The following is a 26,876-nucleotide window of genomic DNA, read 5'->3' as shown; positions in this document are numbered from 1 at the left end:
TGCTCTAATATTTGCTTCTAGGGTTCTTTGGGCTTTAAGGTAAATTGGTAGGAGATTCTGGATACACATGGACCCACAGAAAGGGACACAGAAAGTTACTAGGTAGTAGATTCTCTATTATCATTTTTGGAATGTTCACCTTTCAAAATAAATACTAAGATTTTACATTCTAAAAATTGGTAACCAAGAAGCAAATCACTTTTTGCTTTTACCAAAAAAGCATGCTTAGAGCACAAATAAACTAATCATTTATATTTCATAATCTGAAACACTAAAAAAAACCTTAATTTCAAAATGACCAAGTGAAATAGCATTCAATATACATTTTCAAATTTGATTCTACAATATCTGCTGGCATCATAAATTATTTCAGATTAGTAAACTGTTTCTCTCACCCTGTATTTTAAAAAACTACAAATGATAAATCTGAAACAATAACATCCTCATACTAATATAAGAAAGCAAATGAGACTCTCATTAAGGCTTTTAATCAGCTGAATCTGACAGAGTGCTTCAAGCTACTTAACAAAAGACATATATCACTTAATTCCTTCTAACTCAAAAATAATCCCAAGATTATGAGACAGCTTTTGTCATCTGGCAGAAAAGATACTCAATGAGACACGCGACACAAGCTGGTAATCATTTAAGAATTTAGTTTCATTCACATGGATGAAATTACTACTGGATGCTTCACAGTTTGAAATTCATTTCATTACACTTAGGTACGAGAGATCAATTTTTTATGTCAATTTGTTTTTGGAGTGCTTGTTTTAATCTTTATACTCTACGAAGTATATTCTTTTGGAGTGACTCTGTGTGTGTGTGTGTGTGTGTGTGTGTGTGTGTGTGTGTGTGTGTGTAATGACTGCTGAAATGTTAACTGTGGTTAAGAGCATGGACTCGAGAGTCAGGTACCTAGGTTCAAATCCCAGCTACACTATTTGCTAGCAGGCTGACCTTGTGAATAAATTCACATCACCTTGCCGCCGTTTCCTTATTTATAAAATGGGGATGATAACAGTAACTACTTTTAGGTATCGCTGTGAGAGAATTAAATGATTAAACATATGCAGGGCACTAAGAAGAGTGTCTTGATAAAGGAAGCACCACTGAAGTGTTACCTGTTGTTAATAAGTCATGGTTCTGTCTCCAGGACAAAATTTACATTTACTGTATTTACATTTATTGTAATTACATTGATTGTATCCTAGAAGATATGTATTTCAGATTTCAAAAGTTGTTTTGTGTGTGAGGGTGGAAGGATCTTTAATGGCTAGATAAACTCAGTATCACAATTATTTTCAGAATTTGGCAACAGTTAAATTCTGCTGTGTTTTCTTCTAAGTTAACCACCAATTATTAGTACATTGTTTTTTTTCTCACTCTCCCTTCTCTCCCTTCCTTCCTCTCTCTCTCCCCCTCCCCTTCTCTCTCTCCCTCTCTCTCTTTCTCCTAGGTGGCTCTAGTACACAATGATAATATAATATGTGATCCCTGAAGGAACTTATAGTTTAGATGAGAAGGCATACACACAAAATACTGAAGGAAAGTGTTACATATTAGCAATATATATAAACAGACATACCCTTTAGAATTTTATATTACCTGATTTATGTGTATACATGTCTGTGGGAGAAGAGCAGACAAGAATTAGTCTAATTTATGTGGAAATGCACTGGGAGAGAGCACTGAACAACTGGTAGTGGGATACAAGGCTAAGAAAGTGGGACAAAATTAGAGAGAGCTTTGACATAATATCTATTTGGCAAGCAAAAGGAAGCTACTGTAGTTTCTTAAAGAAAGGAAAAAAATGGCAGCTTAGATTTATTATACAAAATGAACTGCAGAAGGGTTGAAACTGGAAATAGTTCAATTATGATTCAATGGAAAAAAAGGGCAACAGAAGTAGGCAATATAATAGATGAGGTGAAAGGAAGGGAAGACACAAAGATTTCATATAAAGTAGACATTCTTGACTGCCTTCCAAAATCCATTTCCCTTTCCTCCCTCCTAAAAGAACTCCAACATTCCCAGGTATCTCTTAACTCTTCCCTGATACAGCTCATGTGCCTTAGGGGAAAACTAACCCCATATTCAGCTTCAGGATGGGTACGATTGGCTTAAGGATAATCTCATAACCCTTGCCAGGGATTGGTTCAGAAATAAGCAGGTGACCTACTCCTGAACCCACGAGAGGCCAATGAGATGACAAATGTGTTGAAAACTTTGGGGAAGGTTTCCAGGGGTTCTTCTAGAAGCGATCTTTGCTATTTCCCACTGGATGTGATCAAAGTAGCATGCACTCCAACTGCTACTGGCAAGCAGCATATGAGTACGAAGGGACACTCCCTCAGTATGCAGCCACTGTGAATAGAAGGGCAGAGAGTCTGAGAGAAAATAGCTAGCTGATGACACCACTGAGATGCTGCATTAACCAATCCTGAAGAGGTTCAGTTATTTATTTAAGTCAGTAGATTTCCTTCCTGTTTAGTCTCAGGTGGCATTTCTATTATTTGCATTTGAGGGTATGCTAATTAATATTAAGCTTCTGAGCTTGAACATGAAGAAAAAAACGTGTTGGCCACAGAAACAAGGAAACTGAGATGGGAATTTATTTGCAAAGTTCACAACTTTCAGTTTGGGGCACTTTAAGATCAAGTTGATAAGGCCAGCTTTCTAAGACTTGTACCCTGGTAAAATTAGAGCATGTTTAAGAACCAGTGCTCTTATTCTCCAGCTAAGAAAAATCTCTTATTTACCTTGCAGAATTATGGTCAAAGGTAGAAAGTTGACAGAACTTCTGATGGAATCTATCCTTGACTCAGAGTCAAAGTTGGCTTTCCATACTGCTCCCTGGTGCCTGTATTTAATTCCTCCAGTTCTAATCCTTATCTGCTATTATCACGGAAACTGGCTGTTCATCCTTCAGTGTTGATGTCCTCGTCAAGTCCTTATGTGACACACAACTGATAGCTCCATTTATTTCCTGGAAATCTTGATTTTCTGGCTTTTCACTTAGTTCATTACTAAACAACTCCAGCAACAAAAGATTATGTTCCTTGACTATTAATCTGAGAATGTGATCCAGAATTATTTCTTCATTCTGGCTGCCGAACAGCTAATCTTGTTGCTACCATACCCCAACAAATTGGGTACGCTGAGATTTTAAAGAAGTTTTAAACTTCATACAACATTTTGAACATAATAAAAAAATTTTCATTTAAAAATATGATTATATGTTTGTGAATCTAATGAAAACACACAAAACTAGTCTGTATTTACTATTTTGGTCTAATTAAAACATTTTAAAAATTATTTTAAAATACTTAAAATGCCCAATTATATTACTTAACTATATATCAAGTTTTAACACCCTCATAAATAAGTTAAATAAGGAAAAATATTTTAAATAAAAGTGATTTACAAAGATATTAGAATTAATACTTTGAGAGAATCATTCATAATAAATAAATTTAATTTAAAATGACAATGTCATTAAAACATTCATCAACTATTTCTAACATATTAAAGAATAGGAGACATCTCTTTTAAGGGTAGACAGATTTTTGCTTCGATGATAAGTTCTTCCTAAAATACCTATTTAATGTCACAGTCTGAGATTTTTTTACCTGATGTTCCAGTTTCATGATTTTTCTCTTCAGGCTTGCCATTTGACTTGAAAGCTCTTTGTTCATCCACCTCATCATCCCCCCACCATGATGGCTGCCCATATAATGGAGTACCACGGGGCATAGCAGAAGTATCTGGAAAGAGGTGGGAAAAATCTGTCTAAAGCATATGAAACAGAAAAAAAAAATGCTTTTGCAGAATGCTAGAATTGCCCAGTTGATTTATTAAATGAAAAAGTACAGGTGACCCCTGAACAACACGGGGTTAGGAGCCTCAACCCTCCCTGCAGTTGAAAAATCGAGTATAACTTATAGTCAGCCTCCCAAATCCACAGTCCCCCCATATATGCAGTTCCACATTCGTAGATTCAACTAAGGTGGATCCTGTAGTATTGTAGTGTTTACTACTGAAAAAAAATCTGCATATAAGTGGACCTGCATAGTTCAAAGCAGTGTTGTTCAAGGGTCAACTGTATAGTCTAGATAGGTGAAAAGTACTCTAAGTTGAATAACTTAGTATTTGTGAATCTCATTCAATATTGAACATGATGAAATAAATGAAATTCTGCACTGGCTATTATCTAAGTAATGTAAACTGCTATAGCCCAATAGCTTTTTATCAAAGTGTAATTAGTTCTTTGGTATATAGAAATGGCTCATAAATCTAAATATGAAGGATAAAACTAAATTTTGGTATAAATGACCGTTTTTTACTTTTTTTTAAAACCTAAGGGCATTGCACAGTAATTAAATTTAAACTAGTTGTTAACTGGACTAACAGATTTATGTTTGAGCAATCTGGTAATGTCTAGCAGTTTTAAAAATTGCTTTTGTATGAATGGGATTATCTATATAAAATATTTTTTACAGTTCCTGGAATACTATAAATACGATAATTATGATGATGTAGGCATTAGTGGACATTTCCTTTTCATTCATTTCAGTTACAATCCAGAAAAAAAAGTAGCAAACATGAAATAATAAAAATACTATAGGGCAAAATATATGTATTTTCTTCAAATATTTAAACATATTAAATGCACCTACATACAACTGCCATATAATTATATGTTTTATAATGCTTTCTAATGAAGCACTGGCTGTATTAAAACCCACTCTGAAATTGTCATTATTATCATTAATTATTTTTATAAGGATATGGCCAAGCTTTTGAGAACAAAGCATGCAATTTCTTCATAACTGAGTATATATATGATATTTTGAAAGAGGTTAACTTACCGATGGCTTTTTCCTCAGATTTTAGTGCTTCTGTAGCTTTGTGCGGCACTTCTGCCGCAGTATCTGCTACCTTTGAATCTATGCTTTTGGCACATGCAGATTTCAATAATTCTGATTCTGAAGATTTTTGGGACAACTGAAGCTGAATGGTAAACTTCTCGTGCTATAAAACATTTTAAAATGGAAGTGAAATATACATGAGTGAAATCAACCCTAGTAAATGGTAGATTTACAAAAGAAATAAGTAAAAACTTTTTACCTTTAGAGCTTCTTCAGGGACCCTCATTTCTCCTCGTACTACAGTGAAAAGATTTGTATGTAAACAGGGCTAAGGAAGAATATAATTTCAAAATTCTGATAATCAAGCTTAAAATGATCAAAGATAATATAGAAATTGTCCTATTTTCTACAGGTAGTTACAGTAGAATGACTATATTCCCTTTAAGAATTAAATATGCTCACAAATATAAAACTTTTCATCTTTAAAGACTAAATAAAATCTTAAAATCTAGCAAGTAATTCTAAACTTAGGTAATCATGGCCTTCAAGAAGCAAATAACTGGATGATTAACTGAAGCACAAAAGACATTTTCAGTTCTCACTAACAATAATATGACCACAAAGAGAAAGCAGCTGGATCAAATTATATTGATAGCTAATCACAAAAATCTAAAAAGAAGTACGTCATCAGTGATTACCCAACAGTAAATCCTGAAGGAATTCAATTACTCCTTCTTCACAAGCATTGATAAAATGAAGTTCATCTTGAAAGTGCAAAAGAAATGCTATAATTAGGATCTTAACAGCAACTACAACCACTCCTTCCCCCCATGAATTGCAATCAGGGTCATACTACATTATCAAACAACTGATTCTATACAGATTAGAACCAAAAGCTAGATATAATGAATGCTTTCATTATTATACCAAAAAGAACAATGCCTCTGTATATTAAAAAGATCTTTCACTAAACAGTAGAGGTCACATTTCTCACCATTACTTAACCCCGTAATGAAAGGACTTTTATAACCACATAGTAAATTCTAGTCTTCTTTACCAATTCAGAGCACCCAAGACTTCAAGGGTAGAAAGCTTTAATTACCACGTGGGAGAAAAACAGACTTTCCATGCATAACAAGCAGTAAACTTGTTAACGAGTATTTGACCCATAGTTCTACTCATTAAAATAATAAAAACTCAGAATTTTTTAGAATTGTAAAGCACTTTGGGAATCCTGTTCAATTCCATTAATCCACCTTCCCATTCTATAGAAGAGGAACTTGAGGACTAAGGGGGCAGAACCCAAGATAACAATCTCGTCAAATGAATACCAGGTCCAGGGGTTTCCTATCAGTTTACACTGCTTCCTATAACTGTGAAGTAATAAAATTTTCCTTTTTTGTTATGTACATATGCTGATACACATTTGTTGGTATATATGACAATATACAGTTCATAACTAAGTATAGCTAATAAAAAGTAAAAATCTAGTAACTTTGTTTTACCCCCAAGAAACTTATTAACAGCTGGAGAAGATTCATAGCATTCTTACATTTTCAATGTTAAACACAGCATCTTAAAAATATTGAAAGCCATTTCTATTTCTTTCAATGGGAAACAAATGATTTTAGCCTGTTGTGTTTTCTGATGCTTCTAGATTCTCCTGGGAGAGCTTTTAAGGCTACTCCTCAAGGCTAGTCTGGGGTATTCTCTTTAGATTTAGACTTTTTTAAGATCAAGGAAAACTTATAAGAGGGTGTAACTCATAGGTTCACACACTTTACCTTACAAAAAAATTCCTGTGTGGGGCACCAAAGCCCTCAAAATTCCTTCTGTTTAGGTCATGAATTTACCTGAGAACTCTGGTATGACTACGAGATTTTGAGACTGCCCTAACCTCAGCTTTTCCCTCCAAAGCTACTATCTTCCTAGTGGTACGGACCCAGGTAACTGTTTCTAACTTGGTTAATTCAGAAAAATGACAATCTAAGGTACAATTACTTATGATGTCAATAAGTTACAAAATATACAATACAGTAATATTAACTATAGTTGTACGTCAATTATATCTCAAAAAATTACAGAAAAAAGTTACATGCTTACTTAAATCTTCCTTACTAAAAATCATTAATCTTTATAGATTATTTCCACATTTCTTTAAATAAGAAACAACTGAAAACCAGACAAAATACATAGAACAATGGTCTGCAAGACAATCAACACCAGGTAACAAAAGACCTTTGAAGTCTTGAGTGAAGAGGAACAAAGCAAAGTGAGCGCAATCACTGCCCCAACTCACTACCTTAAGAGAGCTTCCAAGTCACACTGCAGGAATGGGTAATCCAGGCAGAACCTGGCACTCTCTGAGCTGTGGAAGACAGAGGGTTGAGAGTCTAGGGAGACCAAGGTTCATGGGACTGACTACTGAAGAGAAGAGAGCTTCACAGAGATAGAATTCCAGAGACTGTTACAGGGACTTGCTCAAGTATTCAGCTGAATACTGATCAGCACATTCATTTGAGAAACGACTGGGACAAGAACCACTTGAAAGTATTAGAGTGCCCAGTGCTCAAGCAGGGCCAGAAATAGTGTCTAATTACAACAGCCAAGCTGGAAAACCTCAGGTATCATGAGCCACTGGATAAAGCAGGGATTGGCAAATTGTTTCTAAAAAGGGGCAGACAGTAAACTAAACATTTTAGGTTTTGAGGGCCATATGATCTCTGTTGCAACTACTCAACTCTGCTGTGGTAGTATAAAAGCGGCCATAGAAATATGTGAGTGTATATCGCTGTGTGCCAATAAAACTTTATTTACAAATACAGCCTGAGAGTCAGATTTACCAATAGTTTTGCTGACCCCTACAGCAGAGTACACAGGAAGACCTTGCCTCTGTAGTGGGGAATTAATTAACCACAGACTAATCTTAGAAGCCTAACAAATCTTAAAAGCAAGACTCAACATAATGAAATTGTTTCCAAGTAACCTGTTTCCCAGAACAAAGCTCAAAAATATTTATAGGAATCCAAAAATACATATAATACTCAACAAGGTAAAAATTCACAATGTCTGCCATTCAGTCAAAACTTACAGTGAATGCAAAAATCAATCAAAACTGACCCAGGGGATTCTCTGGTGGCACAGTGGTTGAGAGTCCGCCTGCCGATGCAGGGAAGGCGGGTTCGTGCCCCAGTCCGGGAAGATCCCACATGCTGCAGAGCGGCTAGGCCCGTGAGCCACGGCCGCTGAGCCTGCGCGTCCGGAGCCTGTGCTCCACAACGGGAGAGGCCACAACAGTGAGAGGCCCGTATACCGCAAAAAAAAAACCAAAAAAGAAATCAAACTGACCCAGAACTGACACAGATGTCAACAAACATGTTAACACAGTTATTATATTGTTTAAAAAAAATAAGTAGAGACTTGGAAGATACCAAAAACAAAATCCAAATTGAACTTCTAGAGCTGAAAACTATACTGGATGGGTTAATTGCAGATTAGACACAGCCAAAGAAAAGTTTAGTAAACAATAATAACAACCCAAATTGAAATGCAGAGAGAACAGATAATTATTAAAAAATAATAAATAGAGCCTCAGTAAGCTAGGAGACAACTTCAAGTAGCCTAATATACATTTACGTGAAGTCTTCGGGAAAAAAATAGGGAGGACAGAAAAAAAAGATCTGAAGAAATAATGGCTGAAATTTTTTCTAAATTTGATTAAAAGTATTAACCCACATATCCAAGAAGCTCAAATATCCTCAAGCACAAGAAACATGAAGAAAACTACACAAAGGCACATTATAATCAAACTGCTCAAAACCAGGGGAAAAGGGAACCAATGCAAGTGAGAATTCAGTGAGTGGAGCAACAACTTTAAAGTAACTAAAAGAAAAGAAATGTCATTTAGAATTCTATGCCCAGCAAAAATAACTTCCAGTTGGCTTCCCTGGTGGCACAGTGGTTGACAGTCCGCCTGCCGATGCAGGGGACACCGGGATCGTGCCCTGGTCCGGGAAGATTCCACATGCCGCGGAGCGGCTGGGCCCGTGAGCCATGGCTGCTGAGCCTGCGCATCCGGAGCCTGTGCTCCGCAATGGGAGAGGCCACAACAGTAAGAGGTCCGTGTACCGCAAAAAAAAAAAAAAAAAATAACTTCCAGTAACTAAAGTGAAGCTTTTCCAGACATAAAAAAGATGAAAGAATTCATCACCAGCAGAGCCATACTATAAGAAATATTATAGGAAGTTCTTTACATAGAAAGAAAATGATACTAGATGAAAACATGGATCTATAAAAAAGGATGAAGAACACAAGAAATGGTAGCTACATTGGTTTAAGATATAAGAGTACAATGGCTATAAAAATCTTAAGATATTTTTCTTATTATTTAAATCTCTTTAAAAGATAACTGATGTTTTACTGATAACAGTGTAGAATGGGATTTGTAACATATATAAAAATGAAATGTATGACAACCATAGCACAAAGGTCAGGACAGAAGAAATGAAAGTATACTACTGTAACGCTCTTACACTATACGTGAAGTGGTATAATGTCACTTGAAGATACAGCTTAAAATTAAGGATAAAATTATAAATCTTAAAACAACCCCTAAAATATTTAAAAAGTGCTACAGTAATAAGCTAACAAAAGAGACAGAATGAAATCCTAAAAAAGGTTCAAATAATCCAAAATTAATTAAGAGAAGAAGAAAAAAAATGGGGCAAATCGAGCACAAATGTCTAGATGATAGATTTAAGTCTAACCACATCATTAAATGTGAATGCTCTAAATCCCCAAATGAAGGCAGAAATGATCAGATTGAATGAAATAGTAAGACCAACTATATGCTGCCTAATTCAAATGTAGAGACAATAGGTTAAAAGTAAAAGAATGCAAGAGATATTCCAGGCTAACACCAATCCAAAACGAATGTCTAGACAAACCAGATTTCAGAGCAAAAAATAATATTATTACAGACAAAGCAGGTCATTTTATAAAGGGGGTCAACTCATCAAGAGGACACAATAATTCTAAATGTTTACATAACTAATAACAGAGTTTCAAATTACATGAAGCAAAAACTTCTGCAAGGAGAAACAAACCCAATTATAGCCCGAGATTTCAATATCTCTTTCTCAAAAATTGATAGAAGAAGTAGACAACAAATCAGTAAAATACAGAAGATGTGAACAACACTACCAACTAACCTGGCCTGACATTAATAGAATACTCCAACCAAAAACAGTAGAATACACATTCTTTTCAAGTACATAGAGAATATTTACCCAGATAGACTAGATATATTCTGGGTGACAGGACAGGATTTGAGATATACATAGTATGTTCCTGACCACTATGGGATTAAATTAGAAATTAATAACAAAGTCTCTGGGAAAAATCTCCAAATATTTAGAAACTAAGTAACAAAGATTAAATAACCCAATGATGCAAAGATCAAAAGAGAAACTAGAAAGTATCTTGCATGTTAAAGCAGTACAGGCATACGTTGTTTTATTGCACTTCCATTTATTGTGCTTTGCAGATACTGTGTTTTTCACAAACTGAAGGTATGTGGCAACCCTGCACCCAGCAAGTCTATCAGAGCCATTTTTCTAACAGCATTTGCTCACTTTGTGTCTCTGTATCACATTTTGGTAATTCTCACGATATTTCAAACGTTTTCATTATTTTTATATTTATTATGGTGATCTGTCATCAGTGATCTTTGATGTTACTATTGTAATTGTTTTGGGGCACCATGAACCTCACCCATGTAAGATGGTGAACTTAATTGACAGATGTTGTGCAAGTTCTGACTGGTCTACCAACTGGCCATTCCGTTCCTCTCCTCAGGCCACCCTATTCCCGAAGACACAATGACATTGAAATTAGGCCAATTAATAACCCTATGATAACCTCTAAATATTCAAGTGAAATGAAGAGTCACACATCTTTCACTTTAAGTTAAAAGCTAGAAGTGACTGAACTTAGTGAGGAAGGCATGTCAAAAGCCAAGACAGAACCAAAGCTAGGCCTCCTGCAGTCAGCCAAATTGTGAATGCAGAGGGAAAGTTCTTGAGGGAAATTAAAAGTGCTCCTCTAGTGACCACATGAATGATAAGAAAGCTAAATAGCCTCATTGCTAACATGGAGTAAGTATGAGTGGTCTGAAAAGAAGATCAGACCACAACATTCTCTTAGGCCAAAGTCTAATCCAGAGCAAGGCCCTAACTCTCTTCAATGAAGGCTGAGAGAGGTGAGGAAGCTACAGAAGAAAAGTGTGAAGGTAGCAGAAGTTGGTTCATGAGGTTTAAGGAAAAGAAGCTGTCTCCATAACATAAAATTGCAAAGTGAAGCAGCAAGTGCTGATGTAGAAGCTACAGTGAGTTATCCAGAAGATCTAGCTAAGAATTATACTGAAGGTGACTACAATAAACAACAGATTTTCAGTGTAGACAAAGCAGTCTTTGGAAGAAGATGCCCTCTAGGACTTTCATAGCTAGAGAGAAGAAGTCAATGCCTTGGCTTCAAAGCTTAAAAGGGCAAGATGACTCTCTTGTTAGGGGCTAATGCAGCTGGTGACTTTAAGTTGAAGCCAATGCTTACTTACCATTCTGAAAATCCTAGGGCCCTTAAGAATTATGCTAAATCTACTCTGTCTGTGCTCTGTCAGTGGAACAATAAAGCCTGGATGACAGCACATCTGTTTACAACATGATTTAATGAATATTTTAAGCCTACTGTTTGAGACCTACTGCTCAGAAAAAGATTCCTTTCAAAATATTTCTACTCCATGACAATGCACCGGGCCATGCAAGAGCTCTGATGGAGATGTACAAGATTAACATTGTTTTCATGCCTGCTAACAACAACATCCATTCTGCAGCCCATGGATCAAGGAGCTATTTCAACTTTCAAGTCTTATTATTGAATAAATACATTTCATAAAGCTGCCATATACAGTGATTCCTCTGATGGATCTGGGAAAAGTCAATTGAAAACCTTCTGGAAAAGACTCACCATTCCAGATGCCATTAAGAACATTCATGATTCATGGGAAGAGATTAAAATATCAACATTAACAGGAGTTTGGAAGAAGTTGATTCCAACCCCCATGGGTGACTTTGAGCGGTTCAAGACTTCAGTGCAACAAGTAACTGCAGATGTGGTGGAAACAGCAAGAAAACTAGAATTTAGAAGTGGAGCCTTAAGATGTGAGTGAATTGCTGCAATCTCATGATAAAACTTGAATGCATGAGGAGTTGCTTCCTATGAAGGAGCAAAGAAAGTGGTTTCTTTTTGTTTGTTTTTTGGCTGCACTGTTCGGCATGCGGAACTTCCCTGACCAGGGATCGAACCTGCGCCCTCTGCACTGGAAGTGCAGAGTCTTAACCACTGGACCACCAGTGAAGTCCCAGAAAATGGTTTCTTGAGATGGAAACTCCTCCTCATGAAGATGCTGTGAAGATTTTGAAATGACAACAAACTATTCAGAATAATGCATAAACTCAGTTGATAAAGCAGCAACAGGATTTGAGAGGACTGACTCCAATTTTGAAAGAAGTTCTACTGTGGAGAAAATGCTATGAAACAGCATTGTGAACTACAGAAAAATAGTTCTTGAAGGGAAGAGTCAATCGATGTGACAAACTTCACTGTTGTCTTATTCTAAGAAATGGCCACAGCCACCCCAACCTTCAGCCGCCACCACCCTGATCAGTCAGCAGCCGTCAACACTGAGACAAGACCCTGCACCAGTAAAAAGATCAGGACTCGCTGAAGGCTCAGATGATAGTTAACATTTTTTAGCAATAAAGTATTTTTAAATTAAGGTATATACAAATTTTTTAGACATAATGCTATTGCACACTTAATAGACTCCAATGTTGTTCATAAACATAACTTTCATACTCATCGGGAAACCAAAAAATTTGTGTGACTGGCTTTTTGCAATATTGCAGGGCTCTGCAACTGAAACCATAATATCTCCAAGGTATGCCTGTACTTAGGGGAAATTTTATAGCACTAAATGCCTATATTAGAAAAGAAAGATCTTGAATTATCTCAGCTTTCACCTAGAAGAAATTAATAAAGACAGAAATCAAAAAGAAAACAGTAACAGCAAAATTCGATTAAACCGAATTCAATTAAACCAAATTTAAATGGATTTGGGGGAATATTCTTCCCATTTTCTCCACAATATCTGCTCTACCCACAGGATATGCTGTGTAATGGTGACTCCACTTTTCTAATTGTTTATATCAACTGTACAGTCTTGGGTTCATCCTTGACTCTTTTCTCTTAGTCTACATCCAATCTAATCAAGAATATTACTGGCTCCATCTTCAACATATGCACAGAATTCTATCGTTTCTCACTACCTCTGCTTCTGTCACCCTGGTCCAAATCTCCATTATTGCTCACTTGGAACTATAGCCAACTACTGTAACAGCCTCCTAACTGGTCTCCCTCTTTTCACCGCTGCCTACTTAACCCCTTAGTCTTTGAAAAAGAGTAACCAGAGGATTCTTTTAAACATATAAGTCATTATCACATCACTCCTCTGATCAAACCCTCTAATGGCTCCCCATTTCACTTAAAGTAAAAGCCAAAATTCTTATAGTGGCCTATTTAGGATGATACACTCTGGCTCCCCATATTCTCCTACTCTTCACTGGCTCCAGTCACACTGACTTCTAAGGCTGTTCCTCAAATATGGCAAACATGCTCCTGGTTTAAGTCTTGCACTTAACTCTTCTATCTGCTTGAAGAGAAGTTTCCCCAGATAGATCCATAAGGCCAGTGTCTTTACCTGCTCCATTGCTGGCTTCTTAGTGAAGTCTTCATGAATAGCCTTTTTATTTTTATTTATTTATTTTTTTGCGGTACGCAGGCCTCTCACTGTTGTGGCCTCTCCCGTTGCGGAGCACAGGCTCTGGACGCGCAGGCCCAGTGGCCATGGCTCACGGGCCTAGCCGCTCCGCGGCATGTGGGATCTTCCCGGACCGGGGCACGAATCCGTGTCCCCTGCATCGGCAGGCGGACTCAACCACTGCGCCACCAGGGAAGCCCAGCCTTTTTAAAATTATAACTTCTCACTCACCAGCAGTAGCTCTCTGTCTCCCATTCACACTTTTTCTCCACAGAATTTATCGCCCTCTATTATCCTTTTTGTGCGTGCTGTCAGTTCCCTCCAACCCCATTAAAGTATAAGCTCCAGGAGGACAGAGACTGTGGTCTGTTTTATTTAGTACTGTACCCCAGACTGCAGGGACTGTGCCTGGCACGTGGGAGACATTTAATAAATAATTGTAAAATAAATGAACTTAGGCTTCCTTACCTGCTACATTTCTGGCTATCTGGAGATAATTACCTCCTTCTAAAGTTTATCTTGATTACTGCAGCATTTTACTATACCTCCTGAGTTTATAGTCATTTCTTAAACTTGGATATTTCACTACTTGCTTTTCCAAATCAATTTCTCTGGTTAGAACAAAGAACTTTGGGCAGATAAATTCTGTTTCTTAGTTCCAGTCTCAATTCATGGTAAAATGTTCTTTCTATTGCTGTGGCATTTTAATTAAACAGTTTTCAATTACAAGGTATAACAGTTTGTAGACTAGCTAACTATTAAACTTAATTTTAATTATGAATAATGCATGATAGTGACTTCAGTCTGGTAACAGAATAAATTTGTTTTTAAAATTTCATCCTATCTAATAAAATTTCTGCCACTGAAACAGCCCAATGTTCATTTATACACAATCTTCAAAAATCAAAAGCAATATGAGATGCTATTTTTAAATAATGAAATCAACTGAGCCTAACCTGAGGATCTGGGTAATCGTTCTGGCTCAACACTGATTTACAGCCCTGAAAAAGTCCTTGGGAACAAAACATTTGTCCCAGGAATTTTCGACAGAAATATTGTGAGCAAGTATATAAGAAAATATTAGTTCTCTATTAAGAAATCATTATACAATCTATAAAAGATGAGTTGCTTCTCAATAGCTTCTTCTTGATTTCAAATTCAAAGTAAACTTTATAGAGTTTTACTGAAACCCAAATTTCCTACTATTTTCTCATGTTTTTAAACAGCTGATGTCAAATGAATTGAGTTACTTAAATTCAAAATATACCTGTATTTACTTTTTGATGAAACTTATATTGGTAGAAATAACCCATGAATAAAAGGCTTTAATGCTAATTCCTAATCATTTTACGTGATACATATTTTTTAAAGGATTTAAAATATACAAATCAAAGGTATTAATGTTTAGTGGTTTCACTTTTCACATGCTGCTTTGGCTCTACAAGTATAAAGGTTATATGATGTGCTACAAAACTATTTTTTTCATAAATTTTAAGTTAAATCTAAAATAAAAACTAGTTATGCTCTAGGAACAATTTTAAAGTATCAGCACATTTACTTTACCTAAGTATCAGCTCTACTTAGCTGAGACATTTTCTCTACTACAGTGATAAAAGTACATCCAAGTTGCCAGTACATTTGATACATTCCTTAATATCAAAGTCCAGATAAATGCCATAAATGAAAAGATTAAAAGTGAAAAAAAAAAACATTCAGCATGTGTAATATCTGTATTTTAATTAAATATAAACAAGTTCTTTTTACAAAGCTTTTTGCCTTGTATGAATAGAAATGCTTTTATTCTTCTTCATCCAATCATGTCCCTTCTCTTCACTAGTGATTCTTTACTAGGAGAATACCATCATATCCTTATTCAGTTCTTAGCATCCTATTTTCAAACAAAAGAATTTTAAATACATGCTAAATGCATAATGTACTTAATCAGAGAGTGTGGGTCTCAGAAGACACAGGATATGGAAAAATTTGAATTGAAGGCAACAGAGATGGAATGCATATAATGGAGTAAAAATGGGGACAGAAGGAAAGATAGGGTTAAATTCTTTACATTCCTCCTGGAGGCTGACCTGTGTCATTATCATTTAACCAGGAAAAAAAAAAATCCCTGGGCTGGGCTACTATTACACACTCTCTGTCCTCTCCCCAGTTACATTCTTTGATACCCAAACTACATATATAATAGCACTGCAGGGATACTTCTGCTGAAACTATAATACAGAGTGAGGAAAAAAAAAAAAGAGTCCATTAACTTTTCCAGGATTATTTTTAGGAACAGGCATTATAACAAAAAAAAAAAGTATTATTTTTAAACATGTATTTTAGTTTGGAAGGGCACAGAGACTTCCAGCGTGCCTATATTATGAATTCTTCTGTCTCAAGAAATGTTAATTTATACCGGAGTAAAGATTTTTGAATAAATTTAATAAATGCACAAAATCAATAAGGATATCATAACCAAATCTCAACTTATCTTCAAGTTTCAAGGTGATATAAGTTTGTTCTGGAATTCTTACATCATTCACAAACGTCTACAAGAGAAAAAAAAAGATGTTAATTTAATATATGAAGTATTAATTATTAAAATTTAGACAAGCAAATACTCAAACCTTATGCTTTACAGTGTATATCAAATGGTGGCTAATACAGCTTGTGTATCACCATAAAATGTGCTATGCATCTTATAGGCTAATAAATGATTTCATACTAAGCCCTTTATTACTATTACAAGTAACACACAAAGAACCAGGGTGCGGTTCCTCTGAGTCTACTATGCTGCCATGACAAATTTAGGCACCTAAAAACGACGTCAAGAAAAGCTCTGACCCGAAGCTAGAAACTGTAAAGGGTAAAATATAATATAGCTCTCGATATACCATCAGGGCCCACTGGACTCAATTTTAACTTTTCTGGACAACTGTAATTATCTGTGAGGATTGAGGTTTCATTATTTTTATTCCTAGAAGTCTTCCAAAGAACAAAAAGAAAATTTACTTAAAAAAATTGAATAAAACTCATTCTATTTTACAAATTGCCAACGAGTCCTTTGGACCCTTTTATTAATTTAAGATACTTTATAGGACCCTTACATGAATCTAAGATACGTTCAACTTTGTTGAAAATGACCAAAATAATAACAGAAGAATGGAATTACCTAGAACATCACTATTCAACAGAAACAATGCAAGCCACAAATGGAAGCTACACATATCCTACTATATTTTCTAGTAGGCACATTAAAAAGGCAAAATGAAAGAGGTGAAATTAATTTTGATAATATACTTTTAATTTAACCCACACATCCCAAATAGTACTATTTTAACAAATAATGAATATGAAAATTAAGAAGACATTTTACATTCTTTTTTTTTTTACCTTTTTATTTTTAGACTAGTCACATTTCAAGTGCTCAACAGACACACATGGCTAGTGGCTACTGCAGCGAATAGCACAGAGCTAGATGGATGATGCAATTGTGAAATAAATCATTACTATTGCATCAACCTTTAGGTTTCTTACTGCATGGCCCAAAATATTGCACCATCTTCCCAAGAAGATATAAAAGACATCTGGAGACACCATCTGTGTCTTTTTTTTTTTAAGCTATCAAAGAGCACAATTGAGAATTCAGAATTTTTTATTTAACATCCATAAAGGCAAAAAAAAAAAAAAAAGACAGGAAGATATTTCACAATTATAAGGTAAATACAAAAAGTAGAGCAGCAGCACTCTAGACTATAGTAACAATGATAAAATGATAATAACGTAAGCAAAATATCAGACCAGGAGTCTTCAGGTGAAGATAACCCTAGATGAATTTTCCCTAACACAAGAATTGATGACAAGAATGTTTCCAAAGTCAAAAAGAAACTAAGATATTTTTCATCCAGATATTTTTCATCCAGTTAGCCTAAATCAATAAGAAGAATCATGCAATATTTTTTAACACAAAACTGATGATTCTGTATTTTAAAAGAAATTTTGACAGTTTTCTCTCATTTTTTAGTGTTTGTGTTTCAATACTCATTTGATTTAGTATGTAAGTGGACAAATGATCAAGGCGGGTATCTATACAAAGGTAACTAGAAGGAAAGAGACGACGTAGAAATAAAATTATTGAATTGATCTTGTAACTGTTGTACTATTTTACAATTATGGAAGAAAAAGAAAATGACTTTCCTCTTAAAATTTTAAAATGTCAAAGTCTTAAAAATAATGCATTTTGATAATGCAAGAGCAAGAAAAACTAGAAATAATGGTAAGCTAGAACTAGCTAGAGATGTCCTTGAAATCTGAAATCAACATTTATAAAATAGATATATATCCCAGAGAAGGCATGATAGCTAATGAACAGTTAGTGGCATTCAAAGAACAATACCCATTTTGCATGTTATGTACCTTTCAAAACCAGGAAAACATGGAATAAAAATTTGAGTCTGTCATGCCTCATTTTTATCAAAATTTCAAGTTGTTCTCTCATCTTTTAATTCTTACTTGTGTAAACTATTTGTAAAAAGACTTAAGAGGTCCATTGGACACAGATGGTTAATGGTGATGACTATTTTTCCTGGCATACTAGAAGTTAAAAGACCTAGAATACTCTAGATTTATAAAACATAGAACAATGTTATACTTAATTGCCTGGAATGCGAACATCATATAAATACCCAATATGTTTTTCTTTGATAAGTTGAAACTTTAAAAATTACTTTACTCTTCCCTTTTAAATTTCATTTTTTCCCATCTTTTATGTTATTGGATTTGAGATGGCCACGATACCTTACTTGGGAAGGTTCCCTCCATAATGAGGAAATTTAGAAGGGTCCTGAATGTTATACAGTAAAATATATAAGGGGATTCTCAAATTCCTTTGCACAGCTAGCACTCTGTAATATGTCATAGAATACCAGTTTCTAAATCTATCAAAAACAAACAAAAAAATTAGAAGTTGCAATCTTATTCCAGATATAAGGAGACAGCAGAATGCTGCTAAAACTCAAGATCACACATTAGTATGATTTATGAGTAATCCTAAATAAGTTTCTCACATGCTTCACAGAAAGACTGAAATGTTAATACAAAGAAAATTCAAAGGCTTCAGGCATTTATAAACTCTAATTTCAGGTTCATTTCCAAACGAACATTTTTAGAGTGTTTTAAGACATATCTTGAGTTTACCAAAATATTCTATATTAATTACAAAAGACAAAAGCTGAGGAAAATGATGGAAAAGAGAAGAATAAAAGAAAATGTTAATTAACTGATGTTTGGTATGCAGAAGATAAATAATTAGGTACATGGTATAAGAGAGATGCCACAGTTCTAAGCCAATTTATTTAAAACTATCTCAACCTAAAATACCATAATTATTCAAAAGGCCTAAGATGAGCTCTAAGATTCACTCAAAGCTTATTGCTTGACTCTCTTAAATGTTAAGCACCTACTGTTTTTAACATATGTACTAGGTACTTTCAGAGATTAAGAGACACATAATTTTAACCTGCTGGCATTTATGACAGAAATATTCCCTAAGGTCTAAAATGGCTCAGGAAATATGAGCCAGACACGAAGTTTCAGCTCGCAAAATGTTAAGTGAAAACACTTGGGAGCAAAAAGTCTCCTGACGGTTGAAAATTATAAAAGGAGAGAAAATTTCAAAGGGCTACAGGAAAAAAATCACTTAAATAAATCAATTATGAAGCATTTTAATAAATTAGATATGGAAAGAAAAATAGGTTTTGTTTCTTATGTCAACATCATTTGATCACACCTCTACCTGGTAGGTAGGACAGGTGAGGACAACGAGGCACAGGGTGCAAAGTAACAATCAAACTCTCAGAGTTCAGAAGCAGAATTACTGGGATTCAAATTCAGCTCTCTGAACTACAAACCCCACATTCTCTGCACATCAAGGAAGCTTGGATGCCCAAGCCAGGCCAAGCCAGCTCCCCAAACTCCCCCAACCAAACCACTAACCTCAGAGAAGCAAACCAAACCAGATAAATATCTATTTAATTTACATACAAATAAATCACATAATTGACAGTATAAAATCATATAACCACCATGTACTGCATTAATGCTCTGGGAAATGTGAATGGAGTGGCCAGCAGCACAACTACCTCAATCATGTTGTCAGTGAGAAAAGTCTGGTCTTCTTCCCCTAACCACTCCTTTCATACCTTCCTCCTTCTATGCCATACTGGTCTGATGCTGCAGGAACGCCAGTGTGAAAGGGGACACAGCAGGGGCTGGAACACAGGGAGGTGAGGTGGAATGGGATGGGAGTGCTGCGGCAAAGGTCAATGGTGACTATCAGAGAGGTGCAGGTACTCCAGTGCATGGAGGGGGCAGGAAGAACTGAAGGCAAACAAGGGCTCTCATAGAAAGAGAAGCTTCCAGGGGCTTGCAGGGAAATAGCCTACTATCACATCAGCTACAGAACCAGTTCCAGCTTCCCCAAGCAGAACAACCTCATTTCTGGTAGTAATAAAAGCAAGTGTGGACCTAGGTAACTTGGGAGTATATTTTAGGGTAGGGTGAAAGGAAGTGAGAGTGGAAGTAGTCACAGATAGTTGTTTATAAGTTGAGTTTAGTTGATAAGTGCTTTCCAAAATAATTTAACTGTGTATGTATTCACTGAAAAGTATGTAGGCTACAGGATGCTAAACTTGTTTTAACTGCTTTTCTTACCATAACAACAACAGTAGTAACTAACACTTACTGAACTAGGTGTTTAAAACTATTAACTTATTTATAGCTTCACAACTACCTGAGAGGAGTACCATTTTACTATTTCTGTTAAAAAAACTGAGGAACAGAAAAATTAAGTAACTTGTCCAGAGTTACCTCACTAGTAAGAATTCAAGCTGGGCTCATAACCACCTATACTGTGCTCCTTCTGAAATTACTACTTTTAACCTGATGCTCAAATTTCTAGAATTATATGAATGTTAAGAATAAACAGGCTGTGAATAATAATCTACAAATTTTCTATGAATAAAATGCATGATAGCTGGTAGTTCACAGACTTTGGCTACGAAAGTCCATTCTGGCATATTTCCTAGGCTATCCATTTGGGTAACAGTGCATTTATCCATTTGTGTAATATTTTGAAGTTCTGTACCAGGCACATACTTGTCACATTTAATCCTCACAACAATACTACAGAGCAGGAATTATCATTTCACTATTTTAAAGCTGAAGACAGGTAACTAAATTTTGCATTGAGGCTTCACATTCATAACCTTCAACTCATTACATTTTTGCACAAGTTTGGGAACTAATATGAATATATATGAGGAAACCGAATTTCAGAGAGTTTATGTAATTTGTCCAGGGTTATAATGCTGGTAAATTACAGACTGAGATTCAAATCTAGGTCCTGACTTCAAGTTCAAAATGAAGATGTCACTCTCTGTGAGTTATTGTATTTCAGACAATTACTGAGTACAATCAAATTATAAGAAAGGTCAGCCTAGATAAACTTAGAAGTTAATATTTCACCTGATATTTTTTACAACCAACATCAATAATTTTTATATTTGATCACAATGTTTTAAAAGACTAAAACACTGTGATGTAATTCTCATTTATTATTTTCCAAGATATAATGTAAAGACACCTAAGAATAGCACTGTGGTCAAGACGAAACATTCTAGGCTTAAAAACAGAATATAACATTGTTAAAATATTCCACATATAAAAGTGGATTAAAATTTTTCTCTATAAAGTCTTTCATATAGAAAATTCATTCAATTCCATTTGAAAAGATTTACTGGGTTCATGCACTGTGCAGAACCTTGTGCTAGTAGGCAATGTGGTGTACTTACCAGAAGCAAAAGGCACATGAACTGTTCAGAAGCACATAATCTAGCACAGTGACGGATATGCACAAGCAGATTTAATACAAGCTCATAAAGCACCCAAAACAGAGATTAAAACAGAAGTTTGTAGGTGCGGAGAAGGAAGAGAGTAACTCCTTAAATAGCACCTTGGAATCGAAATGCTTCCTGACATGGCCCATGGTAAAACAGTTTCTACCTCATCTGCCTATCTTTTTCTACTTTAATCCATTCAAAATGTTAATAAGTCAATATTCTTAAATACCTTTTCTCTGCTCCCTTCAGGAAGATGTAGAATTGAGATTTTACTTTTAAAAGTAAGTACAACTTTTACAAATGACAAGGCAGACGGAAGAACTACTGGGCTGCAGAAAATCTAACAAATTATTTGGAGAAGACAGTATAGTAGGAAAACTACTGTTTAGTAGTTTTCCAAAACTACTATTTGGAAAATCTAACTAAATTATTTGGAGAAGACAGTATAGTAGGAAAACTACTGTTTTGGAAAATGTGATGGAGCATGAATCTGGAAAAGTGGGTGATGCCAAATGTGAGGTATTTCAATTCAAACATGAGGAATTAAGACTTAGTTTTAGGGCTTCCCTGGTGGCGCAGTGGTTGAGAGTTTTAGGGCTTCCCTGGTGGTGCAGTGGTTGAGAGTCTGCCTGTTGATGCAGGAGACACGGGTTCGTGCCCCGGTCCGGGAAGATCCCACATGCCGCGGAGTGGCTGGGCCCGTGAGCCATGGCCGCTGAGCCTGCACGTCTGGAGCCTGTGCTCCGCAATGGGAGAGGCCACAACAGTGAGAGGCCCGCATACCACAAACTTAATTTTATGTGTCATGAGAAACAAAGGTGTGAATAAAACTAACATAAAAACAGGCCTACAAAAAAAGTATCTCAGTGAATAAACATAGAAGTCCTTCAGTAGCAGGCCGATTCAGGACAAGGAAAAAAAAGTTTTACCATATTTGCCAAATTTCTGCAGATGTTTTTCCATATAATGTTTAATGTATATTTTGAAAAGAAGCAGCAGTTAGAAGAAGTTTGGATACATTTAATTTCTGTTAAAGTCATTTTAAGAAATTCAACAGCACAGATCTGAACAAAATTATGTTTGCTTATGTTAGTAGAGCCATGAGAGAATTGAGAAAAAATAAGATAAATTATTCAATACTTTAGCATTCTCTTATTCTGCAGCTACTTACATTCTGCCAATGTAGAAAGATCAAATGAAGAATTAGGAAAAAATTCACTGCAGTAACACAAAAATCTTCAATGTAGGAAACCAAAGAAGCAATAATAAACACTAGTATTTAGATCATATACCACATTTGTTAAGGTAAATGGATGTGTTTCACTCCTTTTTACTCTAGTATAGAAGATCCTCCAACCATCTGGTACCAAACCACGTTTGCATCTTTTTTTTCCAAAGTTAACCCACACTTCTCTGACTCCCAAGAGTGCTTTTTTGCATTCTTACTGTCATGACTTTCCACGGCTTTATCACATATAAATTCAAGCCATTCAGTAAGGGCAACCTTTATCTTAACCTCCTTAAAGAAGTCTTTTTTTAACCACTGGATAATAACAACCAACAACCATCTGAATTCCTGTTAAGTATTTACTACCAACATCATTTCTTGGGAACATGGGCTACATTCATATTCTACTGTATTGTCCTCAAAGTGCTATGTACCTAGTAAGCATTTAAAAGTAAGTGCAAACTAGAGAAAAGGAAATATAACACAAAACAGGATTTTGTGTTATATATGTTTTCTTACAATATTAAACAAAAATTCAAATAAGACAAAAAGCAAACTCTTAACTTACCCCATTTAGGCTGCCCAAATCTTTCACCAGATGTTCATCAGTAGAGGCATCGTAATTGATTACAGCATGTTGCTTATCCACACTACGAGACTGAAAGAAAATTCTTTAAGTTAATAAGCACAAGAAAATGCTAGAATAAATAACAAAAACAAAGATTTTTGTCTAAATACTTTATGTTAATAAGATAGCAGATAAATATACGGAAATACCAAAGTAAAAGTAGGTTCAATAAGATTTAAACTGTTACTATTCAACAGAAATTTGGCATCACTTCCCAAAGAGGAAAGCAGCCAAAATTTTAAGACATTCTTTTCTACCAAAGTCACACGTTCTACTTTTGAGAGAATTTAATTCAGTTGACTTTGTTGAATGTATCGAACGACAATAATTTTTTTTATAATCTGAAATTCTTATATGGAAATCATGTGAAGTATAATTTTATGTTTTATATACCTCACTGTAAGAAAAATTACCATATAGGATTTACATCTTTCAATACCAAAGATTAAGGGACAAAATGTAATATGTTCCTGAATAAAATTATCCTCACTTAAAACATGGGTTCTAAAACTCATAGGAGAGGTCTAAGAGAGAAAGAGAAAGTCAAAAGAAGGAATTAGAATGGCAAACTGATTTTTGAAAATTGCTTTTAAGTCTCTTTTAAAGTACATACACACTCTCTTTCTCCAGAGCTTAGTGAGTTATCTGCAGATGAAAGTAGCTCAGAGATGAACTACAAGCCTTTGGAAATTTGTATCCAAAGGAAATATCACTACAGTCACAGGAAGAAATAGTCTGAGAACCACTGAATGTGAACTCAACAACCATTTACTACTGGGTTACTATGTGAACCTTGGTATACTAAAAGCAAAGGAAGCATCCAAAATGGGGAGGAGATATAATTTTCAGTTTCTAGTACAGCATGTAAGGAGCTTGGAAGTCATCGTTTCTATCCTCATAACAAGAAAAAAGTTAAATTGAAAATCAAAAACTTGTCTTAGTTTCATCAGAAAATTGAGGTCATAAGGTCAATTGCCACTCTGAAATCTGGAGAGACAGGCAAATACAGAGAATCACAGCTCACTGCTAGCAGTTGAAACTACCGCTACAACCACCAACTGGTAGGAAAGCTTACAGGTTAAATGATTAATTGCTGGAAACTTGAATGATGTCAACTAGCTTGAAAGCAAGAACTCCTGGGGGCACAGCCTTGGCGGGAACACCATTTTTTCATGAGTTTTGCCTCCAGAAGCCCCACAAAGACCTCAGGGTGAGGATTGGAGAAAAATCTTCTCATGCTTCTGGTATGGTGAGGGGGAAAGTAGTCATTTTGAAATACACCCATTCTGTTCTCCTCAGCAACAGCCTGTCCTCAAGGAAAACTACTTTTCCAGAGCTCACCCAAATCAACCAGTGTGGGTTTTACCAGAGCCTAACTGACATGGGAGAATGGAAATACCCAACTCCAGCCTCACCTAGCCTTCCTGTCTCACCTAAGGAGGTGAACAAAAAGCTGAGATGTACTTGTGAAGGTCAAAGACTGAGAACTAATAGTACTTCAGCATGCTTCCCCTCCTCCCAAATCTTACCATCATATCAACAGGGATCTATAAATAACTATTATTATTACCATTACAATGGGAGTTACAATACAATAGAAAAACTGTAAAGCACTATATAAGAAGGAGCCTCTAGGAAAACTCAAAGACAACAGGGGAGAAAAAACCAAGGACAGTATAGGAAATATTAATCTCTGACACTTGTAGCTATAACAAACAGTAAACACAGCCTTACTCCTAGCCACATTAGAAAAATGGGAAAGGTCAGCAACTAATAATAATAAAGATATAAATCCTAGTTGAAATGATCCTTTCCAAATAAATATTACGAAAATTAAAAAGTCCCTTACCCAATTAGCTTAAATTCTATATTGAAAAAGTTTTGGTCTTTCAGCACACAAAACTCTATATTAAAATAACTGACATTAGGAAGAAACAATATGTGACCTAAAGCAATCTTCCAACAAAATCTAAAGATTTATCATACATATACTTTTATTCTTCTTAAAGGTTGATCGGGGGGGGGTTGTTTTGTTTTTTCTGCAATCTCAATTTCTCTAGGACAAACTGCAAATCTCAGAATTAAGAGTAACTTCATGAATAGTACTATTATCCCCACTTCTCTGCAGCTTGCCTGAAAAACCATCTATTATGGCAAATTAGACTGCTGCAAAACACCTGCACTAAATCTAAAAGTTACTTAAACTTTGTTTTGGTTTTTATTGTCATGTTTAAACTGTCACTATGTTTAAATTAATGAAGTACTAAATTCAGTTATTAGGGTGATAAGAAGCAAATGAAGCACGACTACAAAAATAATTTCTCCAAGTTGAATTAGTCTAAGGAAGAAAAAAAATCTCTACATGTTGTAAGGCAAGTGAGAGTTCAAGTATATGCAACCTCTAAATAAATAGTGACTAGACTATCATAAATAATCTCTCTGTGAGGAAGAGAATAGAGAAAGGGCAGAAGTTCTTAGAAGAGAGTATGATGAAATTCAAGGAGAAAATATCTAAATGAGACTTGAGGAAAAGAAATCAGAAAGGAAAGTGAAAATTTACTGTTAGATATGGGGAAAAAAAAATCAAATGGCTGCTCACAGAGTCAGGGAATGGCAGCTTTTGAGGGAAGTCTACATGGCTCAGAGATATGGAGAAAAAACAGTTTGAGGAGGAAATAATTTGAAGCGGCCAATTCCCTAAGTTTACAACTTGCTAGAAACCTGGAATATTCTGAATCTGACATGCACCCTGCCCTCAAATCGTTTATGGGGGTAGATAATACAAGAACACCTGCTACTGAACGTAGAACACACTTAAGAAAATGAGAGTCCACTGAGATGCCACTACAGCTTTGGAGATTGAGGAGTGAAGGAGTGGGCACATTATATGGAACCAGAAAAAGCACCTTTTTTCTTTGTTTAATAAAGACCTTAATAACTTTTTGAGAAGACTAGTCTTATGAACTCAAGGCAAGGGATATCATCGGTTTAGAAATCACAGGACAAGTCATTGCATTTGTGTAACTCTTCAAAAAATAACAGCCAATGAAAGCAAATAAAAGTCTGTTCTTATTTATCAAATGTATTCAAGGTATCAATGTGTTTCTGTACCCATCACAGAAACTAAGCAGGAAACCAAGACTATAGAATATAATATGTCAAGTAAGTGGCCAAGAAAAACTGAGGGAATAAAAAAGATTTGTTATTTACATCTAACCACACAAACATTAAACCATTTTCATTTCCAGATAAATTCACACTTCCTCTAGATTAAACTGAGCCAGAAGAAGGTGCACTGCAACTTAATTTTCACAACCCATTTGAGCTTTTCAATAAAAATTTAATAATCTCTCAGAAACATATAATTTAAACCCTGACA

General features: G+C 35.3%; 1 protein-coding gene across 14 annotated transcripts in view; it reads right to left on the bottom strand.

Moving 5' to 3' along the window:
• Window positions 1-26,876, bottom strand: part of CEP170 (centrosomal protein 170) — a 147,111-nt gene that overhangs the window by 65,744 nt on the left and 54,491 nt on the right. For 13 of the 14 annotated variants that reach the window (XM_027122430.1, XM_027122428.1, XM_027122431.1 and 10 more), the window contains 5 exons: window positions 23,438-23,527; window positions 16,214-16,292; window positions 5,131-5,189; window positions 4,872-5,034; window positions 3,633-3,767 (listed from right to left, as the gene is read on the bottom strand). In XM_027122430.1, coding sequence (XP_026978231.1) covers window positions 3,633-3,767; window positions 4,872-5,034; window positions 5,131-5,189; window positions 16,214-16,292; window positions 23,438-23,527 — 526 coding nt within the window. Of the gene's footprint in view, window positions 1-3,632; window positions 3,793-4,871; window positions 5,035-5,130; window positions 5,190-16,213; window positions 16,293-23,437; window positions 23,528-26,876 lie in introns of those variants that run through there. The other variant, XM_027122441.1, reaches the window with a different exon arrangement.

The sequence above is a fragment of the Aethalodelphis obliquidens genome, unplaced genomic scaffold (genome assembly GCF_003676395.1).
Source record: "Aethalodelphis obliquidens isolate GAN/ISIS:26980383/991018 unplaced genomic scaffold, ASM367639v1 scaffold24, whole genome shotgun sequence".
NCBI classification, from domain to species: Eukaryota; Metazoa; Chordata; class Mammalia; order Artiodactyla; family Delphinidae; genus Aethalodelphis; species Aethalodelphis obliquidens.
The sequence above is the reverse complement of the archived record's forward strand: the minus strand, read 5'-3'. Positions and strand labels throughout refer to the sequence as shown.